This window comes from Peromyscus leucopus, chromosome 12 (assembly GCF_004664715.2).
Source record: "Peromyscus leucopus breed LL Stock chromosome 12, UCI_PerLeu_2.1, whole genome shotgun sequence".
NCBI classification, from domain to species: domain Eukaryota; kingdom Metazoa; phylum Chordata; class Mammalia; order Rodentia; family Cricetidae; genus Peromyscus; species Peromyscus leucopus.
Genome location: NC_051073.1, coordinates 60,357,409 through 60,381,776, shown reverse-complemented (window position 1 = coordinate 60,381,776; position 24,368 = coordinate 60,357,409). Strand labels below are relative to the sequence as shown.

The 24,368-nt window shown below is 49.1% G+C and overlaps 1 protein-coding gene across 1 annotated transcript in view; it reads right to left on the bottom strand.

Moving 5' to 3' along the window:
- Positions 1-24,368, bottom strand: part of Pdia5 (protein disulfide isomerase family A member 5) — a 94,534-nt gene that overhangs the window by 19,786 nt on the left and 50,380 nt on the right. Inside the window, exons 9-11 of the mRNA XM_028886316.2 lie at positions 16,810-16,901; positions 16,650-16,721; positions 8,983-9,119 (exon numbers count right to left, since the gene is read on the bottom strand). Of these exons, the coding sequence (XP_028742149.2) occupies positions 8,983-9,119; positions 16,650-16,721; positions 16,810-16,901 (301 nt within the window). The remainder of the gene's footprint in view (positions 1-8,982; positions 9,120-16,649; positions 16,722-16,809; positions 16,902-24,368) is intronic.

Sequence of the window (24,368 nt, the reverse complement as noted above, 5' to 3'; positions counted from 1 at the left end):
AAATGGACTCAATACCACCTGCCAGCGTCTATCAACAGAGCCAGAGGCAGGCTCAGAGACTGAGAACTGGCTCACTGGGCAGAGGGGCTGTGATCAGCCACAGTGTCTGTGCTGGGCATGAAGATAGCTAAAAACCTCTAGATTCTTCTGCTCACATGCACGGCTCTCTCCTGTAACTTCCAGCCTTGTCTCTCGGGGCTGAGTTAGGAGGAGTTTGTTTTCTGTACACAACCATTTAAAACTATCCCAGCAGCCCCACGAGACAAATGACAGAGATCAGTGGGTCCCTTTTACAGTCAGAACTTGTGGCTCTAGGAGATGAAATGGTAAGTCCCCTCAGGGTCACCCTCCTCATCACAGCCCCACCCTGATGGATAAGACCTCGTTGAGGACAGCATCCCTCCAGACTACCCCTGTGGTCCACCACCACCCCTGCTTTGGGCCCCACTTTGAGTCTTTCCAGCTCACGTCAGCTCTATTGATGGAGCTGTTTTTCTTCTGGTCATAAAATACTTCTTACTCAGATATTCCCACGGCATTTAATTTTAGGTTGCCTTGTGACGGATCAGTGCTATCTCCTGATATTTATGAGCAGCTAGGGTCTCTTTTCACAGTATAAATCATATCACATCCCCTTGCTTAAAACTTTCCAAGGGCTTTCCGCCACAGGTGGCAGACTAAAATCTAAGCTTCTTATCACCACCACAAGCCCAGCACCATCTGGCTCCCACCTGCCCATCAGCCTCGGCTCAGCTCACTTTCTCCCGACCTTCACACTACAGTTTCTCTCCTATCACATAAGCTTACTTCTACCTCAGGACCTTTGAATGCGTTCCCTCCTCACCTCAAATACTAACACTCCCCACCCCAGTTTATATGTAACCCTTCTTAGGCTTCTGCTCAAATTCCAATCTTACTCTTAACCCAAAGGGGCCTCACCCTACTGTTCCCAGTCTTGACAATTGTCTTCAGAGATCACCAGCCTTCTAGATGTTGGTCTAGCATTTCTCAGACCTATGATAGAGCTCACTAGAAATCATTAGGTTGTCCATTCTAGCATCCTCTGCTTTTCAAATGAGATGCCGAGGCTAGGCACTAAACTTCTTCAGACAGAATTTATGATGAGAGGCCCATGAAGGCCCAGAGGAGGGGAAAGGTCTGGCCGAGTAATGTCTTCCTCAGGACAGTCAGGAGCTTTAGATGTGGGGAGTAGGGATCTGGCCTGTGGCTAGTATCCTCACTGTGATTTGACAGGCCATTAAGTTTTACGGCCCAACTTCCTTGTTGGGTGTTTTGTTTTTTTTTGTTTCTTTTTCTTTTTTTTTAATTGGTGTAAGTGTGCTAGCTGCTAACTCTGTGATCCATGGAGATCTGACACAAACACCTCTATCCCATTCTTCTCTGGCTCCAGGGATGCTGGCCTCTGTCACCCCAGAGCCCTCCAACCTGCTCTGGATTATATTGAATTCACCTCTACTGACAACTGTATTATAGACTAGCCATGGCCTTCCCTGGATGCTGAAAGCCGAATCTTCCAGGAGGTCAAATTCATCTGTAAAACTCCCTGGTAGCTCAGTTCACAGGGTTTCCCACTAATGCCAGTAGAGTTGCTGATGTCTGGGCTCCGTCAAGGGCCAAAGCGGGCTCACTGATCCCTTGGGACTGAGTCACACCCTGATGGACACTTCTATTTATCATAGCCCTTCATCCTGCAGAGGTCTCCCCATCTTTTATGTTACTGTAAAATGTGGATAACAAGCTTTTAAAATTTTATTTGCAGGTTTCAATCCTGAGGAAATAATCTGACATGTGGATAAATATTCATGCATGGACGTGTTCTCGGGCAGTGCGACTTATAATGGAAAATTCAGTAAACAACTCAAAGTTTCAACATTATGTCACTGGTTAAGCAATTTACAGTGCCATTCTATGATGGAACATCATGTGGCCATCAAAAGCATGCACAAAAAGATGTTTTTAGTAACATAAGAAAACATCAATAGGACAATGTAAATGAAAAAGATGCATAGATTAAAAAAAAAAAAAAGGAAGGTAAAGTCCCTTCACTCCCCCCCACACACACAAAAAACCATCAAAAAACAAAAACAAAAAAAGTTTAGAAGAAGAGAATGAAATGCAAACCAATTCTGGGGTGGATTTGCTCAGCAAAACAGGAACTGATGATGGGAAACGCACACTGAGGTATGGCTTCCAGGACTGCTTGGGTTGATTTTAATCCAGACTGCACTGGTTTGGCCGTATGACCTTGGGCAAGTTCGCAGGCCTGCCGGTAGGTTACCCCACCCTTTTTTTTTTTTTTTTTTTATAAAACTGGAATAATGATACAAGATTTGCTGTAAAGATGAGCAAAGTAATTATATCCCAAGAAGTAACTCCTGATCCATAGCAATTACTCAGTAACTACTACAATGTGGCTACAATGTCTTAAGCACAAAGCTTAAGACAAGGAGAAGCACCCACAAGCAAAGCTGAAGCAAGCTAGAGACTAAGAGAGCTTCAGAGATGTTGGGGGAAACACGCAAATAGATAAAGACTAATACCAGACAGAGCTCTGGGTAAAAGGCCAGAGGGAAGTGGGCAAAGAGTCTGATTAGGGGCCTCCCCTCAAAGCTCATGTGTCAAACCCATGGTGTTGTTGGGAGGTGTAGAAACTGCTGGAGGGAAAGAAGGTCCCTGGAGGTTTCCACTCTCCCCTTTAAGGGCACAGTCCCTTCCCTTCTCTGCTTTCTCAGACTACCGTGGCCTCCTCCACCACGTATACCCTGCCATGATGTTCCGTTTTGACAAAGGCCCAAAGGCAGCCGGGCTAAGTGACCGTGGACTAAAATCCCTGAAACCGTGAGCCAAAAATAAGTCTCTCCTCATTTCATCTGGTTTTTCTTAGGAATGTTTTCAGTGATGAAAGCTGGCTAACGCAGCGGGTTACTGCAGGAAAGGATGTTTTCTTTCTTTGGTGTAAGGAGAGCTGCAGGCAAGCAGAGCTGCAGACAAGCAAAGTTGACGGTATCTGTGTACACCCCTTACTTCTGCAGCAATGACCTCAGAGTGTGAAAGAAAACAACCTAAGGAGGGAAGATTTCTTTTGGTTCATGGTTTTTAAGAATTTTGGCCCACTGTGGCAGGGAAGGCGTGGCTGAGCTCCTTCACGGGTGGCAGTGGGAATGTGGGAAGGAGGCCGTTCACATCATGATGGACCAGGATGCAGGACCTGATGGTAACTTTCAAAAGCTCACCCGCAGTGGCTTGTTTCTGCCTGCTATACCCCAACCTCCTAAAGGCTCCACAGCCTCCCCTAAACAGTGCCAACAGTTGGGGAATTGCCGAGGACAATTTCAAGAGCCATGCATATTGCCTGCCTGAGTTAAGTTTCCGTTGTCCAGTATTGAGCCCCTAACCAGAAACTTCTGACATGCCTGGACAAGTCCTGAGTTATTAGAAAATAATTTAGCATTTCCTTATCTTTCTGCTACAGTGACCACTAGTAACAATGTCTTGTGGTTGGGTTGCTTGGCAACTCAACAGTCCCCGATCTTTTCCCAAAGAAAGTTTCCTGGTCTGCTTACTATAAAACCCACCTGAGAAAAATAAAATTTTGCAGCTTGATCAGAATACTGTCTTGCTGTCAATTCTTTGCGTCTCTTGTCCCTTCATTCGCCATTCCCCCTTCTAGGGTCTCTGCTGAAGATCCCGCTGGTCGGGACAGGGAATAAGCATTCAAAACATGAGGTTGTAAGGGACATTTCAGACACAATCCATGTCTTAGCTACTTTTCTATTGCTGTGATAAAACAGCATGACCAAGGCAACTTACAGAAGGAAGGGTTTATTTGGGCTACGGTTCCAGACGGTCAGAGTCCGTCACCATCAAGGTGAGGAAGGGAGACAGCAGGCAGGCATGGCACCTCGCACAGTAGAGAGCTCGGCTTTCAAACCACAAGCAGGGAGCAAAGAGCACACTGGGAGCGGTGAGTGGCTTTTAAAACCTCAAAGCCCCACCTCCAGTGACATACTTCCTCTAGCAAGGCCACACCTCCTGAACCTACCAACCGAGGACCATGCTGACCACATCTGGGCCTACAGAGACCATTCTCATTCCAGCTACCACAAACCGTAACACCAAGGTTGCCAGGGTACTGACTCTGCAACACATGGAAAATTTCTGGGTTACCTAGAGAAGTTCCAAAACAACAAGACCATCCATGGCAGGTAAGTTCACGTTGGCAATTAATCCTAAACTTTTAGATACGGCTCCCAATATATGTCTAGAAATGTTTCCTGTACTGTTTGAATAGTGAAAAACTGAGGACAAATGTCTATCAGCGGGGGATTTGTTTCAAAGTAATGGCATATTCAAATTATAACACACTACGCAGTAGTTAGATTTATATGTCAACACTTATATCGACGTGAAAGCATCAGAACCTACTGCTGAGTGAAAAATCAAATCATAGGAAAATGGATGAAGAATGTCCCTGTTCATATTAAAATAGGAGAAGGTGGAGGGAGAGGAGGGAGAGGAGGGGAGGAGGGGAGGAGGAGACGAGGAGGAAAGAAAATTCCCATATGTAGACGAAGTACTGCAGAAAGAAACGTAGATGCTGACATCCGTAGTGTCCAACCCTGGGGTGGACGGTGGGCCTGGGAGAGGGGGCTTCCCACTCTTTCCACTGGATTCTTACCCAGCCCTTGAACTATGCATTGCTAACAACAATCTTATTTATTCTGAAATTATTTGTATAATTAGAAAAGCAGCAGGCTTTAGGGCATGATGGTTGCACAAATCTATACACATGCCGACAAGAAGGCCAGTTTTACTACATGCTCACTTAAAGACATTAAGAGCAAGGGAAAGGGGACTGGGGCCATGGACTAGGTGAAGACCACCCGCTGTCCTTGCAGAGGACCCAGGGTTAGTCCCCAGAACCCACATGGTGGCTCACAACTGTCTATAACTCCAGTATCAGGGGATCCAACATCTTCTTCTGGCCTCCCCAGGTATCAGGCATGCTATAATGCACACACATACATGCAGGCAAAACATACATATAAAATAAATATAAAATTTTTATTTTAAAAAGAAGGAAAAAAAAAAAAAAAAAAGGAAAGGGCAAGTATGAGTAAAATGATGCCTCCAAATGGCATCAAATGGCATCCAAATGGCCACCTCTGAAATGGACTGGAGGTAGTTTTGCTTTTTCTCGGTCATGTATATTTCTCCATACAGTGGTGGTACTCTCCTCCGGGCATTCCAGAGAGGCAGAGAAACCAACAAGAGGCCGGGAGATGGGGCTCACCTGGGCGTGCTTGACTGGCACACAAAGCCTGGGTTTGACCTCTAGAACTGTAAACTGGGCATGGTAGCCTATGCTGGAACGTCAGCACTGACAGATGGAGATAGGAGATGAGAAGTCAAGGTCATCCTTGGCTACATGAGGTTTGAGACTAGCTTGGGCCTGTCTTTAAAAAAAAGAAGAAGAAGAAGAAGAAGAAGAGGAGAGGAGGAGGAGGAGGAGAGGAGGAGAGGAGGAGGAGGGCTGGAGAGATGGCTCAGAAGTTAAGAGCACTGGCTGCTCTTCCAGAGGACCCGGGTTCAATTTCTAGCAACTACATGGCAGCTTACAACTGTCTGTAATTCAAGTTCCAGTGAGTTCGACTCCCTCACAAAGCCACGTAGGTCAAATACAAAAATTTAAGAAAAGAAGAAAAGGAAAGAAAAGAAGGAAGGAAGGAGAAAAACATCAGCAAGAGAAAGTGAGTGACAGTCATCTGATTTCTTGCACGTTATGTGGCAGAAACAAAAAAAAGGTACCAGAGTGGCAATAGCCAGTACCTGCGGACATGCTTTTTACAGACCCTGTTTCTGTTCCCTGAGGGGCTGGAATGGTCCTAGAGCTACAGTCTCCCATGATGCAGCATTCATGCCAAGCCCCTCACGGAGGACCAGAGGGAGGTCAGGCACAAGGCTTAGCTGACAGAGGAGGAGAGGCCATTCCAGGGCTGCAAAGCCAGGCTCCGCCGCACACAACAGAGCCCATGCGCCCACACCTCTCTCTCTTTCTCAGCCCTTTACTGACATTGGCACTGTCCTCCCCAGGAGGCCAGCCTAGCTCCTGGAGAGCAAGGCCCAGGGGACAAATATGGTTATAAACCAGGTGACTGCAGCTAGTCTATGCAGAGGGTCTCAATAGGTGAGGCCTATACTTAAGACATCCAAAGACGACCCAGGCATCAGCTGTACCAGACAGTGTATGGCTTACTGGGAGAGAGCGAAGGAAAACTGGGCAAGCTGAGGCAAAAAGAAGCTAAAGAAGGGGACCCAAAGAGGTTTCAAGGTCAGTGTGACGACAGAGGACTGATCATATACTATGAGAGCCAAAGTTACATTTTAAGTTTTAATTACTATGCCTTAGTGATCCATGAAACAAAAATGCCTCTGATCTGCAAGCCCCTTGCCCAAGGACAGATAGTTCCTGAAATGCTGGCAGCTATTGTTTGTGGGAGATAACAAGTTTTCACTCCCCTAAACAAGTTTTTTGACCCATCTGCACCAGATGTATTTGATCACACGTGGGCAGGAGGTGATATTCTTTACTCAGTTACAAACCTGGCAACTCTGAAGGTCTGCCTTGATGCTTGTAACTTGGTTTTTAGTTACTCATTACAACTAAGTATATGCTCTCCAGCCAGGCCCAGACAAGGCAGGATGAGGATGTTTCCCCCAGGTGGCACCATCCTGTCCTGCTCTCCCTATCACAGGCAGAACAGCAATTCACCTGTCGAATGGTTCTCTAAAAGAAAGGTGCGCTCGCACTCTGATCCCATAACCCTGCCCAGGAACCAAGTCAAGCATGGCCAGCAATCCTCAGCAGAGTCATGGTTTGCTATGCTGACGGATTCCAATTTCCTTTTCCTTAATCTTCAAGGGGGTCTATTTCCCAGCCACTCTCTACATGGCCTGGGACCGACACCTGAAATGACTTTCAGGATTCACCTCTCTTGCTCTGCAGGCCTCTAGACTCTTGACGGGGTATGGGGAGCACTCTGGCTCGAAGTACAAATCTAAGCAACTAACAGTGCTCCTGTGGATCCTACCCTGAGCTCTGGTTCCCCTTTACACCATGAGACTTCAACCCTTCCAGGACAGAGGGTCTAGAGAGCACAGCATTTGGAGTGGAACCACTGCCATCTAAGGGGACATCCGCAGGCAGTTCATCCGGAAGTGAACCTCATGCTCTTGCTTGGACCCCTCCCTCTGCAGGAAAGCGGGGATAAACACATGCCGGCACATACACGGACAGGGCGTGAGGGAGCACTCCTGAAGGAGCACGTGCCGGGCATCCGCCAGCATCCGCCTCTACAGCCGGGATGGGGATGCAAGCAGGGTGACTTCGGCTCTGGATCCAACATAATAACTTCCTGCAAGACTGGCTTCTATCCACAACTCTGAGATGGACCAGGAAAGCATAGTTTAGCTTGGAGGTGGGTGATGGTGGGTACAGTGTTGCCCGCTGTCCAGGCGGTGGGCCTCTGTAAGGTATCGCTAACCTTGGGGACACCCATAAGTAAGACCCACCACCCCCAGACCTGGAGAACGCCACACTCCACAGGCCCTGGCATTAACCATCTTTGCTTTGTTTGTGAGATAAGGTCTCACTCTGTAGCCTGGGCTGGCCTCAAACTCACAGTGGTTCTCTCACCCACAGGGCTGGCATCACAGACGTGTGCCACCTTGCTCTGCTCTTCTGACACTGTCCGTAATCAGCAGGTCGTAACCACAAGTCTGAAGAGTCTTTGAAAAAAAAAATATGTTTTTGAACTCTGTCTGTTTTCTAGAACTAGAAACAAAACATAGGAAGTGCTTTTCCTCTGGATTCCCAAGAATTCAGCTCTTTTTCAGGAAAAAAAAAAGTTAGGGGAATTCATAGTAGCAGCTCCCCAAGGGGTCAAGCTAGACCTTGTACCCCACCCCCACCCCCACCGAGTGGCCACCAAAGACTGGAGCAGCATAAGACTCGAAAGCAATGGGCAATCTGTGCCAATCTTGTTTGCAAGGCGGTGCCAATCAACTCACTCAGGGGCACCGCGGGTGAGATGGGAGATGACCCTTCTGGAGCCACTCTGTTAGCGTAAGGACCTTCCGCTGACAGGCTTAATCAGTTGTGCACCCCCTCCTCGTGGAGTGTGTCTCTATGGCTCTGCATCTTCTTTCCCTCTCACACACTGTGACACCCGGCTTCGGGTAGTCATCTGTGAAGGACGGCATTCTTGCTTTTTTTTCCCTTCATCATCACTCAGCAAACTGGCAGGAGGCTACGAGCACAGAGGGCAGCACATGCGCAGATCTTGTCCCAGGCCACGCAGCTCATCTCCAATTGGGAGTGGCCAGCCCTTCCCAGAAGCCCCTGGAAGCTCCACGCAGGGCTGCCATCTTTTGCTCCCACGTGACCTTGCTCTCCCTCCCAGGACAGCCCTCTCCTCCTGAATGAAGCCTCATCATCAACCTTCTGTTTCCACAGTGCAGAGAGGACACGGGCTCTGAAAGATTCTAAGCTATATACCTTCCAGCCACTCTGGAGAGCATCAGGGGCTGTGATTCTCAGGGTGGCACTCTAGATGCTGGCCTCACTGCCTGCTCAGCTACCGAGCAAAGGCAGACCCTCTCTCCATATGGTTCCCACCCTAGGTAAGGAGGACCAGTACTGCTCTAGCCAGAACCCGGTCCGACTCCTCAGCCCCTGCTAGCTTGGAGGACACTCAGGCTGGAGCTTCACTGAGTGCTCCCGAGGAACACGTGTGGCCCGATCGGGGCCTCTGTGCAGTTCCGATGGAGACACAAGGCAGGCGCATGCGCTGAGGACAGGCCCCGTGCCAGTTCCCACTAAGTCCCCTGTCCAAAGAGTCCCAGGGCGGTGTGTCCTATTCTGAGGAAAGGGGGAGGTAGGGGCAGCAGAGTTCCACTCACATGGGGCGTGGAACATGACGAGGACAGAGGAGTGCTCCTTCACAAACTGGTCAAAGTCTTCATCGGTCAGGTGATAAACGGAGCCGCCCTCATCTGCCCAGGGAGTCTCGGGGACCTGGGGCTGTGGCGGCTGTGGACTGGAAGACCAAAAAAAAACAGGCAGCGCTCAGAGCAAGCCCTGGGGCCTCAAGAGCCCTTACAGAATCCAGCCCCCTGCACACGTAGCTAGCTCCCACACCCAGGCCTCTTACACACGGGACCTGGAGGAAGAGTCCTGGCCTGAAAGGGATCGCCCTGCCCATCTCCCCTGAAAGCAGCCGCGAGGTACTTAGCAGACATCCGTGCGCATGGTGGCTGTTAGCTACAGCTTTCTAAGACAGCTCAGGAAATCTCACTTTCCCCAGCAGCTGGAGGGCTTGCTAGCCTTGTCAAGGGATCGCCAGGTGAGAACAAAGCGCAGTGGTGCAGAGTGCCCTCTGGAGAAGCTGGATGCCCTGTTCTGTGCCACGCCCTGGCAGGGCATAGGAGGAGGAAGGAGTGGAGTCAGAGGGCTGGGCAAAACCAAACCTGGCTGAGCAGAAAGAAGCTGTGAAGGGGGTGGGGGTGACCATTGAGCTTACACCCTGCCAGAATCTTGGCGATACTCTCGAGGCTCAGAACAGACATGGCGGGCGCCCCCAGAGCCCTCATCTACTCCATCACTCACTAGCTGCAAACCTCAGCAGCTGCCTGGTCTTTTAGGAGCCTGTTTCCCCCACGGAGAACCACAGGCTGGTGTCTGTAGCTCCTGGTGCTATGTGGAGGGAAGGCTCCCAGGTACCCACTTCCTGCCCAGGATGAGATGGCTGGTGACATAAGATCCCTGCTGGTGACATAAGATCCCTGCTGCTTTATTGCCAAGCACCTTTGCCAAAGCACCTTAACTGCAGCTTTGAAAAAACCCTTTGTTTGACAAATGTGAAAAGACAGCCATTGTTCCCTGCCTGCGAGTGCCTACAGCAGGGAACATATCAGAGTTCCAGCAGTCGGGGCTGGAGAATTAATCAGAGAGCAAGGCGGCTCACACAGCAGGACTTGCCACCTCCCAACCCCACAGAAGCAGAAGCTGGGTTCAGAGCCCAGGTTGGCTCTGCGGACTGAGCTGCCCTGGTAGCCTCTGTCTCACTGATCTTGAGAAACAGAAGTGGCAAAGCCTGTGGTCCACGTTTACCAGTGTCAGACTTTAACAGGTCTGGCAGGTGAAGATTTCTAAAGAGATACTTGAGTCTCTCAGTCTGACTATCAGCTTTGAAACAATGGACCCCAAAGAAACGAGAACTCTGGAATCTCACGCTGGGAAGAGGAAAGGGTACCAGCTGGAGGGGGACCTGGTCTCCCTGAAAGAGATTTCACACAGTTCTACAATGGAGACTGAAGCTCGGATGACGATGGGTCAGTAATGGGCAGGACCACACCTTGACCAGGATGGCTTATGAGTATCCAGTGGCTCTCTATTCAAACATCCACCTCACATCAGGACCCCAAAGATGGACTTGGGGGTTTGCTGGATCCCTCTGTCCCTCTTCCCAATGGGACCACATTGAAAAAAACAAAAACAAAAACAAAAAACAAAACTCCCTTTTCTGCTTTCTACTTATTTATTTATTTTTCAAGACAGGGTCTCACTATGTAGACCAGGTTGGCTTCAAATTCACAGAGATCCACCTGCCTCTGCCTCCCAAGTGCTGGGATTAAAGGTGTGTGCTATTATACCCAGTTGCTTTGCACTTTTGATTTGGCTCATGAGAATGGGAGGTCAGATCTGACTTGGGACACAAGTTGTGACCCCCACATCCTATAACAAGATGGTAAAGATGGTACTGGTGGCTAATTCAAGCTTTGGGAAATCACCAGCCAGACACCAGTTCCATGAAATCTAGCTCCCCCCACACCCCCTTTTTTTTTGTTTTTCGAGACAGGGTTTTTCTGTGTAGTTTTAGTACCTTTCCTGGAACTCACTCTGAAGACCAGGCTGGCCTCGAACTCACAGAGATCTGCCTACCTTAGCCTCCCAAGTGCTGGGATTAAAGGTGTGTGCCACCACCTCCTGGCGAAATCTAGCTTCTTATATTTGGGCTCAAGCCATTAGCCCTTCACACCACCAATTACATTAGAGAATTCATCTTCACAGTATATATCTACTCCAGCTAGATGTGGTAGCACATACCTTTAATCCCAGCAGAAGCAGGTGATCTTTATGAATTTGAGGCCAGCCTGGCCAGCAAGTTCCAGGCTAGCCAAGTTTACATACTGACACTGTACTTCAAAATCATGAGGATGATGACAATTTTTAAAAGCTATCTCTAGCAGGCGATTTGCCATGCAGAGACTAGGGGTCAGTTAGTATGCATCAGTAGGGGCAGGTTAGGTACACCGTGAACCACCTCTATAGTGGAGGATGGAGTGCTGAGGAACAGTGAGCATTCTTTACACACCCATAGCAATCTGTAATTACCAGCTCTTGTATAAAAAGAGGAGATAAATGTTCTTGTTTGAACCTACTATGAAGAAGAGTTTGAGACCATACAAGAAATGAGTTAAAGTTGATACCTCTAGGGTGTGGCAGGGAGAAAAGGCAGAAGGAAGGCTTTTCAATGCATACTTAAGTATCTTAGATCTTCAAAAAATTATATAAATGTAGTCTATTAAAAATCAAAGTAAGTTGGGTGGGCGGTGGTGGCACACGCCTTTAATCCTAGCACTTGGGAGGCAGAGGCAGGCAGATCTTTGTGAATTTGAGTCCAGCCTGGTCTACAGAGTGAGTTCCAAGACAGCCAGTGTTACACTGAGAAACCCTGTCTTGAGAAACAAAACAACAAAAATCAAGGTAATTTTAAAAACTCAACGAGAGCATCAACATGAGGTGCAAAAGCTAAGTCCTGGCAGAGTATTAAGAACGACCCTGAGAAGCTCCCTGTTTAGAGACTACCCTAAACCCACGGGACGGTTCTGTTCATTTGTTCTGAATGTACAATTCCACCGAAATGAAAACAACAGGAAAGACAAAGCAGGGAAAAGAAATCAGCACAATTTCAGGAGCTAAAAATAATAAAAAAAAAAAAAAACCTCGGCTACAGGAGCTGCACCGTGAAGTAGGGCTGCAGCTGGGCTGAAAACAGGGGTGCCACTGCAAACCCATCCCGAGGAGCACCCATGCCACAGACAACTGGGGGATTACTTTCAAGAGAGCACTGCAGGAGGGGCACATTTGTAGAATGTGCTGGAAAAGGAGCAAGCGGTAGGCTGTGCACAGAGCCCTGAGCAGCGCTTTTCGCAGTCTGCCTCCCCGGGCAGCTGGAGCTCTGCAGGCTGGGGCTCCCTCTGTCCTCCATCCTCCGTCCTTCCTACCAACACACAGCAGGGAACTCATGCAAGCTCCCTGAGCAATGAGTGGAGAGACCTGGCTAACGGAGACAGAGGCAAGCAACCGTCTGTGAGTTCCAGGCCAACCTGGCTGATTACATAGTGAGACCCTGTCTCAAAAAAATCAGAATCAACAAGTGAAAATTTAGAATGGTATTTCAGACTGCTCGGAGAAGAGAACCATTTTCTGTATATCTGAGGAGAACTAATGCCAACCGGTAGAGGCTCCAGAGAGGATACCTGAGCACTGTGTAAGTCTGTCCTCAGCAGACAACAGAATGGGGGGGGGGGTGAATGAATGCCTTTGACCGAAGGAGCCCAGGTAAGCAACTTCGACTTAAAATATCTGCCGGATAACTGATGGGAGCAGATGCAGAGACACACAGCCAAACATTAGGAAGAGCTCAGGGAACCCCACAGAAGCGGGGGAGGAAGGATTGTAGGAGCCAAAGGGGTCAAGGACGCCACAAGAAAACGCACAGAATCAACTAACCTGGGCTCATAGGGATCATAGAGACTGAACCAACAACCAGGGAGCCTGTATGGGTCTACCTAGGTCCTCTGCATGTACAGTTGTGTAGCTTGGTGTTCTTAAGGGACTCCTCACAGGGGGTCCTGACTCCTTTGCCTTCCCTTGGGACCCTTCCCTCCTACTGTGTTGCCTTGTCCAGTCTTAATACAAGGGGAGGTGCCTGGTCTTATTGCAACCTGATACGCCATGTTTGGTTGATATCCCTGGGAGACCTGCCCTTTTCTGAAACAGAGGATGAAGTGAATCTGGGGGAGAGGGGAATTGGGAGGGAGGGAGTGGGAGGAGGAAGAAAGGAAAAATGGTCGGGATGTAATGTGAGACAAGAATTAAAAGTATATATTTATCTGCTTGACAATGGATTACTCACTGGCCTTTTTACAGCTACTTCTCAGGCTCTTCCAGACAGACAATGGGCAGGAGATGCCCTGTAAATGTACAAAGGACTAACCAGACAATCATGTATAACTTGAACTCAAAAAGAGGTAAAGGGCTGGGCTGATAGTTCAGTGGATAAAAGTCCTTAGTATGCAAATATGGATAGCTGGGTTCCAGTCCCCAGGGACCATATAAAAAGTCAGGCACGGTCTCCTGTATCTAACCCCAGCGTGGTGGGAGGCGGACACAGGAGGATCACCTGGGCGTGCTAGCTGCCAGCCTAGCTCTAGACTGTGGAGAGACCTTGCTGCAAGGGAATACAGCAGAGAGTGATAACAGAGCAAGACACTCAACATCTCCCCTGCATGGGCGCATGCCCACGCGTACCTCCACACTCAGGTGCACACGGACCACACACATACACTACACTCTTAGAACAAAAACAGTGAGGTAGAGGGCACCGGGGGTGATTGCTGGGGGGTGCTTACTGACTCCTCAGTACCCATCCAGGCCTCTGGCTACTTTCGTGTGCTCTGCAGGCTAGACGGGAATATCTGTCCTGGGCAACCTAGTCCTGGAAAGGCCACCCACCCATAAGCTCATCTCAGGGAGATATGTGAGTCACAGACAGAGAACAGCAGCTCAGAGCAGTAGAGGGCAAGAACAGTCGGTGTCTGTTAATTCAGTTTACCTCTGGTTGAGAGACAGAGGTGGGGGCCAGGCCAAAATGGACTGCTGTTTACATAGCCCTCTACTTGCCGCCACCCCAACTCAGCAGAGGTGACGAGGCCCCTAGAACCATGAGGACGGGCAGCTACTGTGTAAACGGTCCACTCCAGAGCCCTGGTGCCCCCAGATGCCAGAACTGGTTCTAGGGAGCGCAGGTTCTCTCTGAGGCTTTATACATCACTGGAAGAAACAGCCAGGATGGGTGCTCCCCAGTCTTCCCACACTCGGTTAGACAGAGACCCTGGAGAACAGCTCAGGGCCAGGGCAGTGCGGAGGGGAGATCCTCTACTGCCCACTTAGGATTGAAGGAACCAGTAAAGACGTAAAAGCAACCAGACAAGGAGAAACCACACATGGAGCTGGGCACACACGGTGGAAAATCTAGAAGGAAAGCCACCCAAATAGCTTTAGGTAAGAGGGAACAGAAGTGCTTTATCCTCATACTTTAAACGGTTTTCTACAAGAAACATCTTACTTGAAAGTCCATAAACTCAGAAAAATACTTAAAATGTTAAGGTCGTTCACAACACAGTGACATGGGCTAACTCTCACGGGGGCATGAGGTCAGGCAGCTCCCTGGACATCCCGTAAGAGGTGACCTATCTATTCTTATTTTGATAGGGAGGAGCACAGCAGTGTGCCCCAACCCTGAGTGCTCACATCTGCCTAGAGTGTGTGGCTGCAGGGAGCCCCAAGTTTTCCTTCCAGCTCCTCTCTCATCTTGGAGACTACAGATGTACTAGGCTGACGGCAGGGGCGCCCTCTGACTCCGAGGAGAAGATGAGAAAAGAGGTGGGAAGGCATGGCCAGGACAGTGCTCCATGGCGGGCAGCCCTGGGCTTCGGCAGGGCAGGGCGGGGGGGGGGGGGGGGGGCGGTGGTGCAGAGAGGCTGGAGGACAGGTGGTCGGCTCCGGTGGAGAGACAGCAACCTGGCACAAATCTCCACCAAGCAAACCTCATATCAACAAACAGCTGGCCGCCCAACCCCAGACAAAAACCTTATCCTTCTAGAAAGAGATGAGGGTGTTTTGAAATGAGAAAAGGTTAGGGAAGGGGAAGGAAGCAGGCAGATTTTATGCTCTGGTGACAAATGAGATTGCTATTTGTTGAAACCTTTTCCCAAAGCGGCTGGAGGAGAGTACACTCTTGTTATCAAATGGAAAATTATCAAGAGGAAGTGAAGGTCCAGGCTAAGACAATGAACACATAGTAATAGGGAACAGCCTTCCCAGGCAGGGGCTGGAAATGAGGTAGCCGATGGGGACAGAGATGCGAAAATGCTTCCAAAAAAAATACACGTCTCTGTGCAAACACAGGTGGACTGGTGTTTCGTCTCCCGGGCCCCTGGGAGTTCGGGGAGACGGGGCTTCAGCATTCAGAAATCCGTCAGCGTGTTCCTTAGAGTTTTGGTTTTTTAATACAAAATCCATTCTTATCACAATTTCTGAAAAACCGATTCTCGAACTTCTGTATCTTTAACCCTGGGGTCTGCGCTCGGGATCCCTAAAGTAAAGATGCCAATATATATTAATGAGCTGGGGACGGGGAAGGCTGAGGGCCTATGCTGAACTCTGAGTGGGATTCCAGGGGGTCTCCTGGGGTGCAAGGCCAGCGGTCTAGCTACCTATCATCAGTCCTGTAGACTTGGGCAAGTTGCTCTGTCTCTCTGCCTACGTTAACTCGACCATGAAACAAGGATAAAAAAACCTTCTGGCTGGTGCTACTGTGAACACGAGACAAGAAACTCTATCAGGTGCTCACGGTGGTGCCAGCCACAAAGCAGAATCCCTAAACAGTAGCTGCTATTTCTACATGTATGCACAAAGGACCACACCATGGGAGAGCAGGGTGGGCACTGGGGAAAGGGTGGCCCGGGGGCTCCAGGAGAGCACTGAGCTCTGTGAGGGCTCTGGCGAGGTTAGGCTAAGCTTAGGAGGAGTGGAATGTTCAGTGGGATGATGACAAGACACAGCAGCTGGCCTGGCTCGTGGTGGCTAAGACGAGGGCTGGGCCGGCAGAACTGTGGGATTGATGTCTAGAGATCTAATCATATTATAAAGCGGGGATTGAAGGTTGCCATGAAGCAGGGGTGTGTGTGTGTGTGTATCAGAGTCCAAGGCATTAGAATGTTCCAGAATAGCTTCAGAGCATCTAATAGAGTGTTGTTTTTTTTAAATAAGCACTCAAGTGACAGTCCTATTTTCAGAGAGAGAGACCTCCGTGGAACTGTCTCAAACATGACATCCTAGGTGAGAAGTACTTCTATCCATCACAGTCTGGTGTGTGTGGGGGAAGGGGGGGCTTAAATTTGAATGAGAAGATTCCAGAAAACCCTTGACTACGCCAAGAGAGTCGACAAGTTACATAGCCCCTCCCCAGCTCCACGCCATGAAGAAAGAGAAGGAAGAGCGGATTCTAGACAGGTCCTGTCACCACAGCCCAGCAAACCCTCATAGCTCCTGCACCCCCTCTCACAGATCGGCATGGGGGAACCAGCCACACAGGCAGTGCGACAGTCTTTTCCTTTCCTTGACCTCTTCTTCAGCACAGCCCTGTGAGCCAGGGGCTGCCCTCAGCACAGCAGATGCCCCCAACCCCTGATGACCCAAAACACAATGCAGGACCTACTTCTTCAGCCACTCCACGATGTCCTCGGCCGTGGACCCATAGTTCTCATACTGGAACAGAAACCTCCCTTTCCTGTGAAACGGAGAGACAGAGTGGCTCAGCCAGGGACACCAGTACCACCAGGGGGCAGCACACCCCAGAAGGGAATCAGGAGACTTACTCGAAATAGCAGATGGTAGGGTAGCCACGCACATTGTACTCTTCCTTGATGTTTTCAAACTCCGAGGGGTAGACATTCATCCCAGCAAGCACCTGAAAGACCGGAGAAGAGACTGGTCTACTACCTGCACCCACCCATGCATGGCCTGGCCAGGTGTCTCACTGGAAGAAGATACTTGGGACAAAGCCTTGCAAAATGGTGTGCAACCAGGGTAACAAGGTTGTCTGAATGAGCTCCCCTCACCCCGGCCCCCAAATGGAAAGCTTTGGAAAAGTCAGGCATCTGAGCTCCAGGGCTGCCCTCCAGATAATTGCTCCACAAGAAGGTCCATTTGGAACAAAAATAGTTCCGAGGGCCAAATTCAAGAGGGCCTGGATCAAGGCCACAGCCACCTAAGCACACAAGGTGCCTTATTTCTCTGTTCACGTTCAAGTAGGACCAGTCTTTCTAAGTTGTGGAAGCAGAAGCTTTTCGACACACTGAGCCTCTGTGTAAGGGCCTTGGACATCATGTCATGTCCTGTCCTCAGGCTGCTCACCTAGGTTTGATATGGTAGCCTCACACTCCATTTCTCATATGTGGCTAAGGAGACTATGATTCTCACAGTACATGAGAGATGAGGTGTGCTGTAAAATATTGTAAGATGTGTTTCTTTTGTTTATATTGCATTTGTTTAACTCTGTGAAGCTGTGTTACTGTGCCTGTCTAAAACACCTGATGGTCTAATAAGAACTGAAGGGCCAATAGTGAAGCAGGAGAAAGGATGGGCGGGGCTGGCAGGCAGAGAGAATAAATAGAAGGAGAAACCTGGGAGAGGAGAGAGGTAGCCAGAGGAGGACAACGCAGGGGGCCAGACATCCAGCTACACAGCCAGCCACAGAGTAAGAGTGAAAGTAAGATGTACAGAAGTAAGAAAAGGAGAAAGCTCAGAGGCAAAAAGTAGACAGGATAATACAAGTTAAGGAAAACTGGCAAGCAACAAGCCAAGCTAAGGCCGGATGTTTATAATTAAGAATAAGCCTCCATGTGTGATTTATTTGGGAGCTGGGTGGCAGGCCCCCAAAAGAGCAAAAACCAACAAGAACAGAGGTGTCCACAGGTTTGCTTAACCTCCCCTCTACCCCTGACCGTGGCATGTGACCCACATCTTTCTTCCTGCTGGTGCTCCTCCCACTCAGCCTGGCTTGACTATAATTATAAAAGTCTGACAGTGTTCTGGTTCTAGGGTCTCCTTGGTCCACGCCCATGAATTGGAAAAGTGAGTAGCTGTGTCTCTGCTATGTGGCTTAACTACTAAGAACCACCCAGAATGCGGTGTCTCCTGACATGGACCCTTCCTAGGGCGGGACCTTCTCCCACGGCTGAAGTAGGTGCTACAACTTCGAGTCTGTTTCTCATGAGAGAATGCTGTTGAATGGCCAGCACAGGAAGGCTGCTCTCAGAGCAGAGAAACACAGAAGTGAAGGGGAGAACAGAGACGGTAACACAGGAAACACTACGGATTCTAACGGAGACGGACATGGAGAAAGAGAATTAAGGAACACAGTGAACATAGTGGGCAATGAACTTGACCTATGAGCAGTGTGGCCTTTGGAAAGCCACCTTCCCCAAGGCTCCTTGTTTGGAAGGTGTAGGTGATATGACTATTGCAGGCCTCTTAAGAGAACAGAATGGGACAACCTAGGTCAAAGATTTTAAGCCCCGAACTGGTACTCTGTGACCTCAAGGTCCTTCTTTCCTACCGGCCTTGACGCGCTGCCCATACCTGCAGCCCCTGCAGCCCAGAAACGTCTTTCAAATTGTTTTAAACACCTAGCAGAGTGCCTGGCATGCAACCGACACATAACACGTGCTTGCTAAATCAACAGGGTTCCCCCGTCCCATTTGGGGGTGTTGTGAAGAGTACAGGAGAATAAGCCTGAAATAGAACCGACTGGAAGCCCTGGAGCCCTCTGAAAGCCGCTCTGCTCATTCCCCAGAGTGGTTCAGTCTGTTCCAGTAATGTTTGTCTATGTTAAGGTTCTCTTTTCCTGTCTAATTGATCTCCCTCACGTCAGTGCACACTTGCCACAAGATTAATCACACACATCCCTTCTATTTTCCATCACAGCGCTTCTCCACACCAACTTCACAATCCTACTGAACACAGGCGGAAATCCAACTCCGTACTCAGCCCATATGGTCCCTGTCTCAGCTTTGAATCCTTCCTTCTTACAAATCTCTTAATTGTACACCTGCTAGGGTCTAGATTTTTTTTTTCTTTCTTTTCTTTCTTCTTTTTTAAGGAGACAGTCTAAGATTTCTGCACAGGAAGGAAATTGCCTGTCTGCTTCTCAGACACCTTGCAAAGTGTGTATCGTCTCTTCTGTCTCTTCCTCCCCCCCTCCTCTCCATCACCACCAGCAGCATATGCACTGTTAGCCGTCCAAACTCCCCACCTAGCAGATTCATTACCATTGACAAGGCTCAACTCCCTCTCTTGTAGTTCAGTTTCCTCATCAGCAACAACTCATGTGCTTTGATGATTAAGGGATAAGACATGTAAAATCTGTTTCAACTCAAGATGAATCAGGTATTTTTGTTAATACTACAAAGTTTATAATCTGCTCACATTTCCAGGGCACATGTTGTCTTTGCTTCTGATTCCCTTACTTTGGGCATTCTGGTCCCTCTTCTGAAGATGCCTACTCCCTACCATGTGGCAACCACGAAAGACTCATTCATCCACGTAGGCAAAAAACCAATCTCATCTCCAGAGTAGCCTTTTCAAAACACCTATACTTGGGTGTCTTATCTCAAGATTCTGTAGCACTTCTGGGCCATTTGGGAGACAATGCCTAGGGTTTTTGTTTTGTTTTGTTTTGTTTTGTTGTTGTTTTGAGACAGGGTTTCTCTGTGTAGCTTTGCGCTTTCTGGAACTCACTTGGTAGCCCAGCTGCCTCAAATCACAGAGATCCGCTGGCTCTGCTCCGAGTGTTGGGATTAAAGGCGTGCACCACCACCGCCCAGCGAGACAATGCCTAGTTAATGTGAAGTATGGGATGTGTGTATGTAGTGTGTGTGTGTGTGGGGGGGTTGTTTTGGTTTGGTTTGGTTTTTTTGAGACAGGGTTTCACAGTGTAGCTCTGACTATCCTGCAACTATTCTCCTGCCTCTGCGCACCACCACCCCCAGGCCTGGGATTAAAGGTGTGTCCCCCTACACCCAGTGAGATGTGTATTTTTTTGAGCAACTTGTAGAAACATGCCCAACAGGCACTTCTTCACACTAACCCTTGGCAGGAACAATCATGGATGTTGCACAGTGGGCGAGTTCATAAGCTACTGCTCTTAGTAGGGTCAGATTGCCAAGCCATTTCAGGAAGGGAAATGAAGCAAGGTTTACAGCAGGATGAGCGTCCCCCACCCCCCAAAAAACGGAGAGCGTGTCTACCTAGCTGGACTGTGGAACACATAGACTTGGAAGAGAGAAGGCTATAAGCAAGTTAGCCAAAGTCACTTTGGAAAGAAGTTTAGTTGTCGATGCATTTGGGACCCCATTCAGGTGTGGTGAGATCAAAGAAAACTCAGTAACTCAGCTGCATTTCTTTGAAATAGAGTCATTCCCCAGTATCCACTGGAGTTGGGAAAAATACCAGGATATGGAAATCCTGAGATTCTCATCTCCTCTATGAAATGGAGTGGCATTTGCATATACCCTACAGAGACTCTCTCATATGCTCCAAATTACCCCACATTTTCCCCAAACAGAAGACAATGTAGATGCTAAATAGTTATGATAGTTATGACTTAAGGGATAAACTCAGTCTGTATGTGCTCACTATAGAAGCAGTTCCCTTAAATATCTTATACCCACTGTTGGCTGAATTCAAAGATGCAGAGCTCTAGGATATACAGGGTGAATGCACAGGACAGGGCAGGTTGTCAAGGAAGAGCTGTAGGTCAGGGGGCCAGCGAGTAGACTCCAACAAACACCTATGTGGCCAAGCAGAGCCTGGTCCAAGATGGCGGATGCAGACAAGATGGCGGACGTAGACAAGATGGCGGATGTGAAAATAGGTGTCTGCCAAAGGGCAGGACACATCACTGAGGAGCCAGGCAGCTCAGTTAGGGGCCTAAAGGAAGGCTACCGGTGGAGGGAACGGTCCATCAGGTGGAGGGAAGCTGTTTTATTTTAAACACTGCATTTAGGAGGAGGAGGAAATCTAGACTGTAATGTCTAATAAGCTATCAGATATGTGGTACTGGAGCTCAGGAAATGAGCTTGGGCAGAATCAAGGGCACAGAGAAGATCACGAGGGGACCGGCTACGGCAAGACAAAGAAAGCACCGTGCCAAGCGCGTTCTGCACTACAGAGAGAAGGCAGCCTTCGGAGGCACCTTCTCCTAGTGAACCTGACGAATGGACTCAGGGTAGTTAGGAGGAGGTGGAGGTCGCTCGCACCTACGAAGTGTGCTGTAGCTTACACATTTGCTCCTCGCAACCCAGTGGGCCAGCATCATCATCGCCACTTCAGAGCTAGAGCAATGGAGGATCCCAGCACCTCGCTCAAGAACTCCCCCCTCGCTGGCAGTGAGTGAGCGCCAGCACCAAGCCTGGCCTTTACAAGTCTGTTACCAGGACGGAAGCACTTCAGTTTTGCGTCCTCTCTAGCCAATCGTGGCAGAGGCTAACAAGAGACTGGCGATGCACAAAGGCCCAGTGTGGATAAGGGCAAGGCTGGGAAGGATGCACTTGGAGGCGTAGCTCTTTCTAATGCTGCTGACCCAGGGAGCAGCTTGGCTGATGATGAGGATGCCAATTAGCTGGCAGCAGCCAGGACAGATGCCCCTGACTCACCACTGGTCAAGGTCAGTGCCAAAGGGAGCAGATTTGAGTTTGGAAAATGGCAAAGGCCACATATCCCTGATCTGGCCTGACTTCCTGTATGACATCATCAGGTTGGACACCCCCCAAGCTCTGGAGCAGAAGACAACTTCTGACCCAGACAAAAAAGGCTCAAAGATGGCAGCGATGAAGAGGAGGCTGGATGCTCTAGGCCAGTTGGATTTTAGCAGCGGGGAGGGCAAGCTTCTGATGATTCCTGGGGAAAAGAGTTGATATCAGCCCTGCTGTGCTCTGTGTGCAAAAGCAGAAAGCAATCAACACCTCTGGGTTGCCCAGTCCTCCTGTCCTGTCCCTGGTTTCTGGGAAGGCACCACTATACACTGAGTCCGAGCCCAGAAACCAGGGCTCTCCCCCCCCCCAACCCCTTTAAGAAGCTAGGGAAAGGACAGAACATTACAAAAGCCGCTTTTCTAAGAAACTAAAGTAGAAATGGAAGAAAACAAACCTCAAGCAAGGAAATGGGAGTTTAGACAACACAGAGGCCCTGGGCAGAGGTTACTCACACTTGCCCTTCACTGTGCTGTTTAATTCAAGGGCAATTCCTGGTTTTTCTATACTGTCACTGGTGGAACGAGAATGGGTAGCTCTAGATCTCTAGATTGGGCCTAGATGGGAAGAACAGGTCCCCTGAACACAAGCAAGCTTCAGGGCCAACTTCATGAAACATCCCGGTATAAGCCCTTGGCCACAGGCAGAATCCCTCCCCTACAAGCCTCCTTTCCACAATGTATCTGACCTTGACCACTAATACTCTGGATTCCTTTAGGAGGAGGGGACATCATTCTAGATAAACACAGCCTAAAATAAAACAAACCCAGGAGCGATACGCTCCAAGCTCCTCGTTTGTCACTACGGACTGGGTACCTTCTATGTCCAGGCTGAAGAAACACCCTGGACTTGAATGCAGCACCTGCTCCCGGGAAGGGCACCGAGCGTAAGTGTATCCAAGAATAAAATGAACGGCACAGAAGCTAAGATGGGTGGGTCTGTGTGCAGGGCACAGAACAGAGAAGTCCTCTGGAAGTGTGGCAAGACCGGGAGGGAAGACCGAGTGGACAGTGTGGCAATGGCTGAGAATGATCCAGAAAGTGCACGTGGCTGGGGCTGGCAGGGGGAGTTCCTATCCTGATTGAGGTTGGAGCTCTTCGAGACACTTCCACCGAGTTTGGAAGTCGAGATGAGCAGTTCGAAATGTACACAGGCACAGGCGAGGAGAACACGGTGGGTAATTAAGTCTTTTCTCCGGGCTAAATAATCTTAAAATATGGTATCTTCTGAGGCCCCCAAAATGAGCAGTGAAATTTCCCCAGAGTGATGTATATGTACCTCAAGGCCAAACGTCTTCAGGCAAACTACTAAAAATTCACCAGTGAGCAGCACGCAGGACCCTGGTGCTGCCCCAGAATGAGGTCAGCAGAGAACACACTGGATTCTGTAAGCCAGCCTTGCAGCTGCATGGCGGGCGATCCCCAGTCTACATGATGCCGCTTCTGTTGACTTTGAACTAATCCCCACTTAATTTGATCCATAAAGATTGTGATGCTGTTTCAAGACTTCAGTTCTCCCACAGTGGGACGTGGGCCAGACTCAGAGATGGCTCCTCTGATAGCCTTCTGTGAGTGGTGTATGGATTTTTTCCACACTCCTAAAAGCAGCAGATGCTTTTCTGTTGCCACCAAAAATGCTTCTGCTACTTATGGGCAAGTGCAGAAATGGACAAACACACTAGAAAAGCAGTCAAAGCAGCAACTCCAGGAGACATCTGCTCACCCACGTGTTCACAGCCTCTTTCGTAACAGCCAAGAGCTAGAAGCAACTCAGATGTCCAGGGAGATAAATAGATAAACGATAGGTGTGTGTGTGCATATTATACAGCTTTAAAAGGAAATTGTGTCACGCGTTACAACATGGGTGGACATACAGGACAACATGCTAAGCAAAATAAGCCAGTTACAAATGACAAATACTGTATGAGTCCACTTTAATGAGGGATCTAACCTCAAAATCATAGGAACAGGAAACAGGAAGGTATATATCAAGGCTAGGGGTAGGTAGCAAAGGGGAAATTCATGCTGAGCGAGCACCAAGTTTCAGTTTTCTAAGATGAAACCAACCTGAAGATCTATCTCACAACAACATAAGCATACTGACATCTGTACATTTATATGTAGCTGAGGTGGTCAGCATAACAAGTGTGCCCCGAACTCCGTCTAGGGAAGGAAAGCTCCACGGCAAAGAAGACAACTCTTGACAGGGCAGAGGGCAGGCGGGCAGCAGGCGGCCCTCCAAGGTGGACCTCAGGTCAGCAGATGGCAGGTGGACAGGAGGCAAGTCCTCTGCAGTGGCCCTCAGCCCAGCTCCTCCTTCCTGAATGTCCACCTCTGTTCCGTGCTATACCATGCTGCTTTTTGTGGCGTCTCTAAATGGCTGCTCCCTGATGGTTTCTCTTCCTTGTGTCTCCTAAAAGTAGGCTTCCCTGGGACCCGCTGGCCTCCTCTCTACCTCCCTATATGTTTCTCCTTCCTTCTTGTGGGGATTGTCCACAGTCTTGGTTCTGCAGTTCTCCTGTCAGGGCGTGGTTGCCTCTTTCTGCTCTGCTCCCCACCTCCTAACACAGAGCCCCAAAACCTGGGGTAGGTATGGTTTCGGTGAGCCTGCTCTGAGTTTCCGGT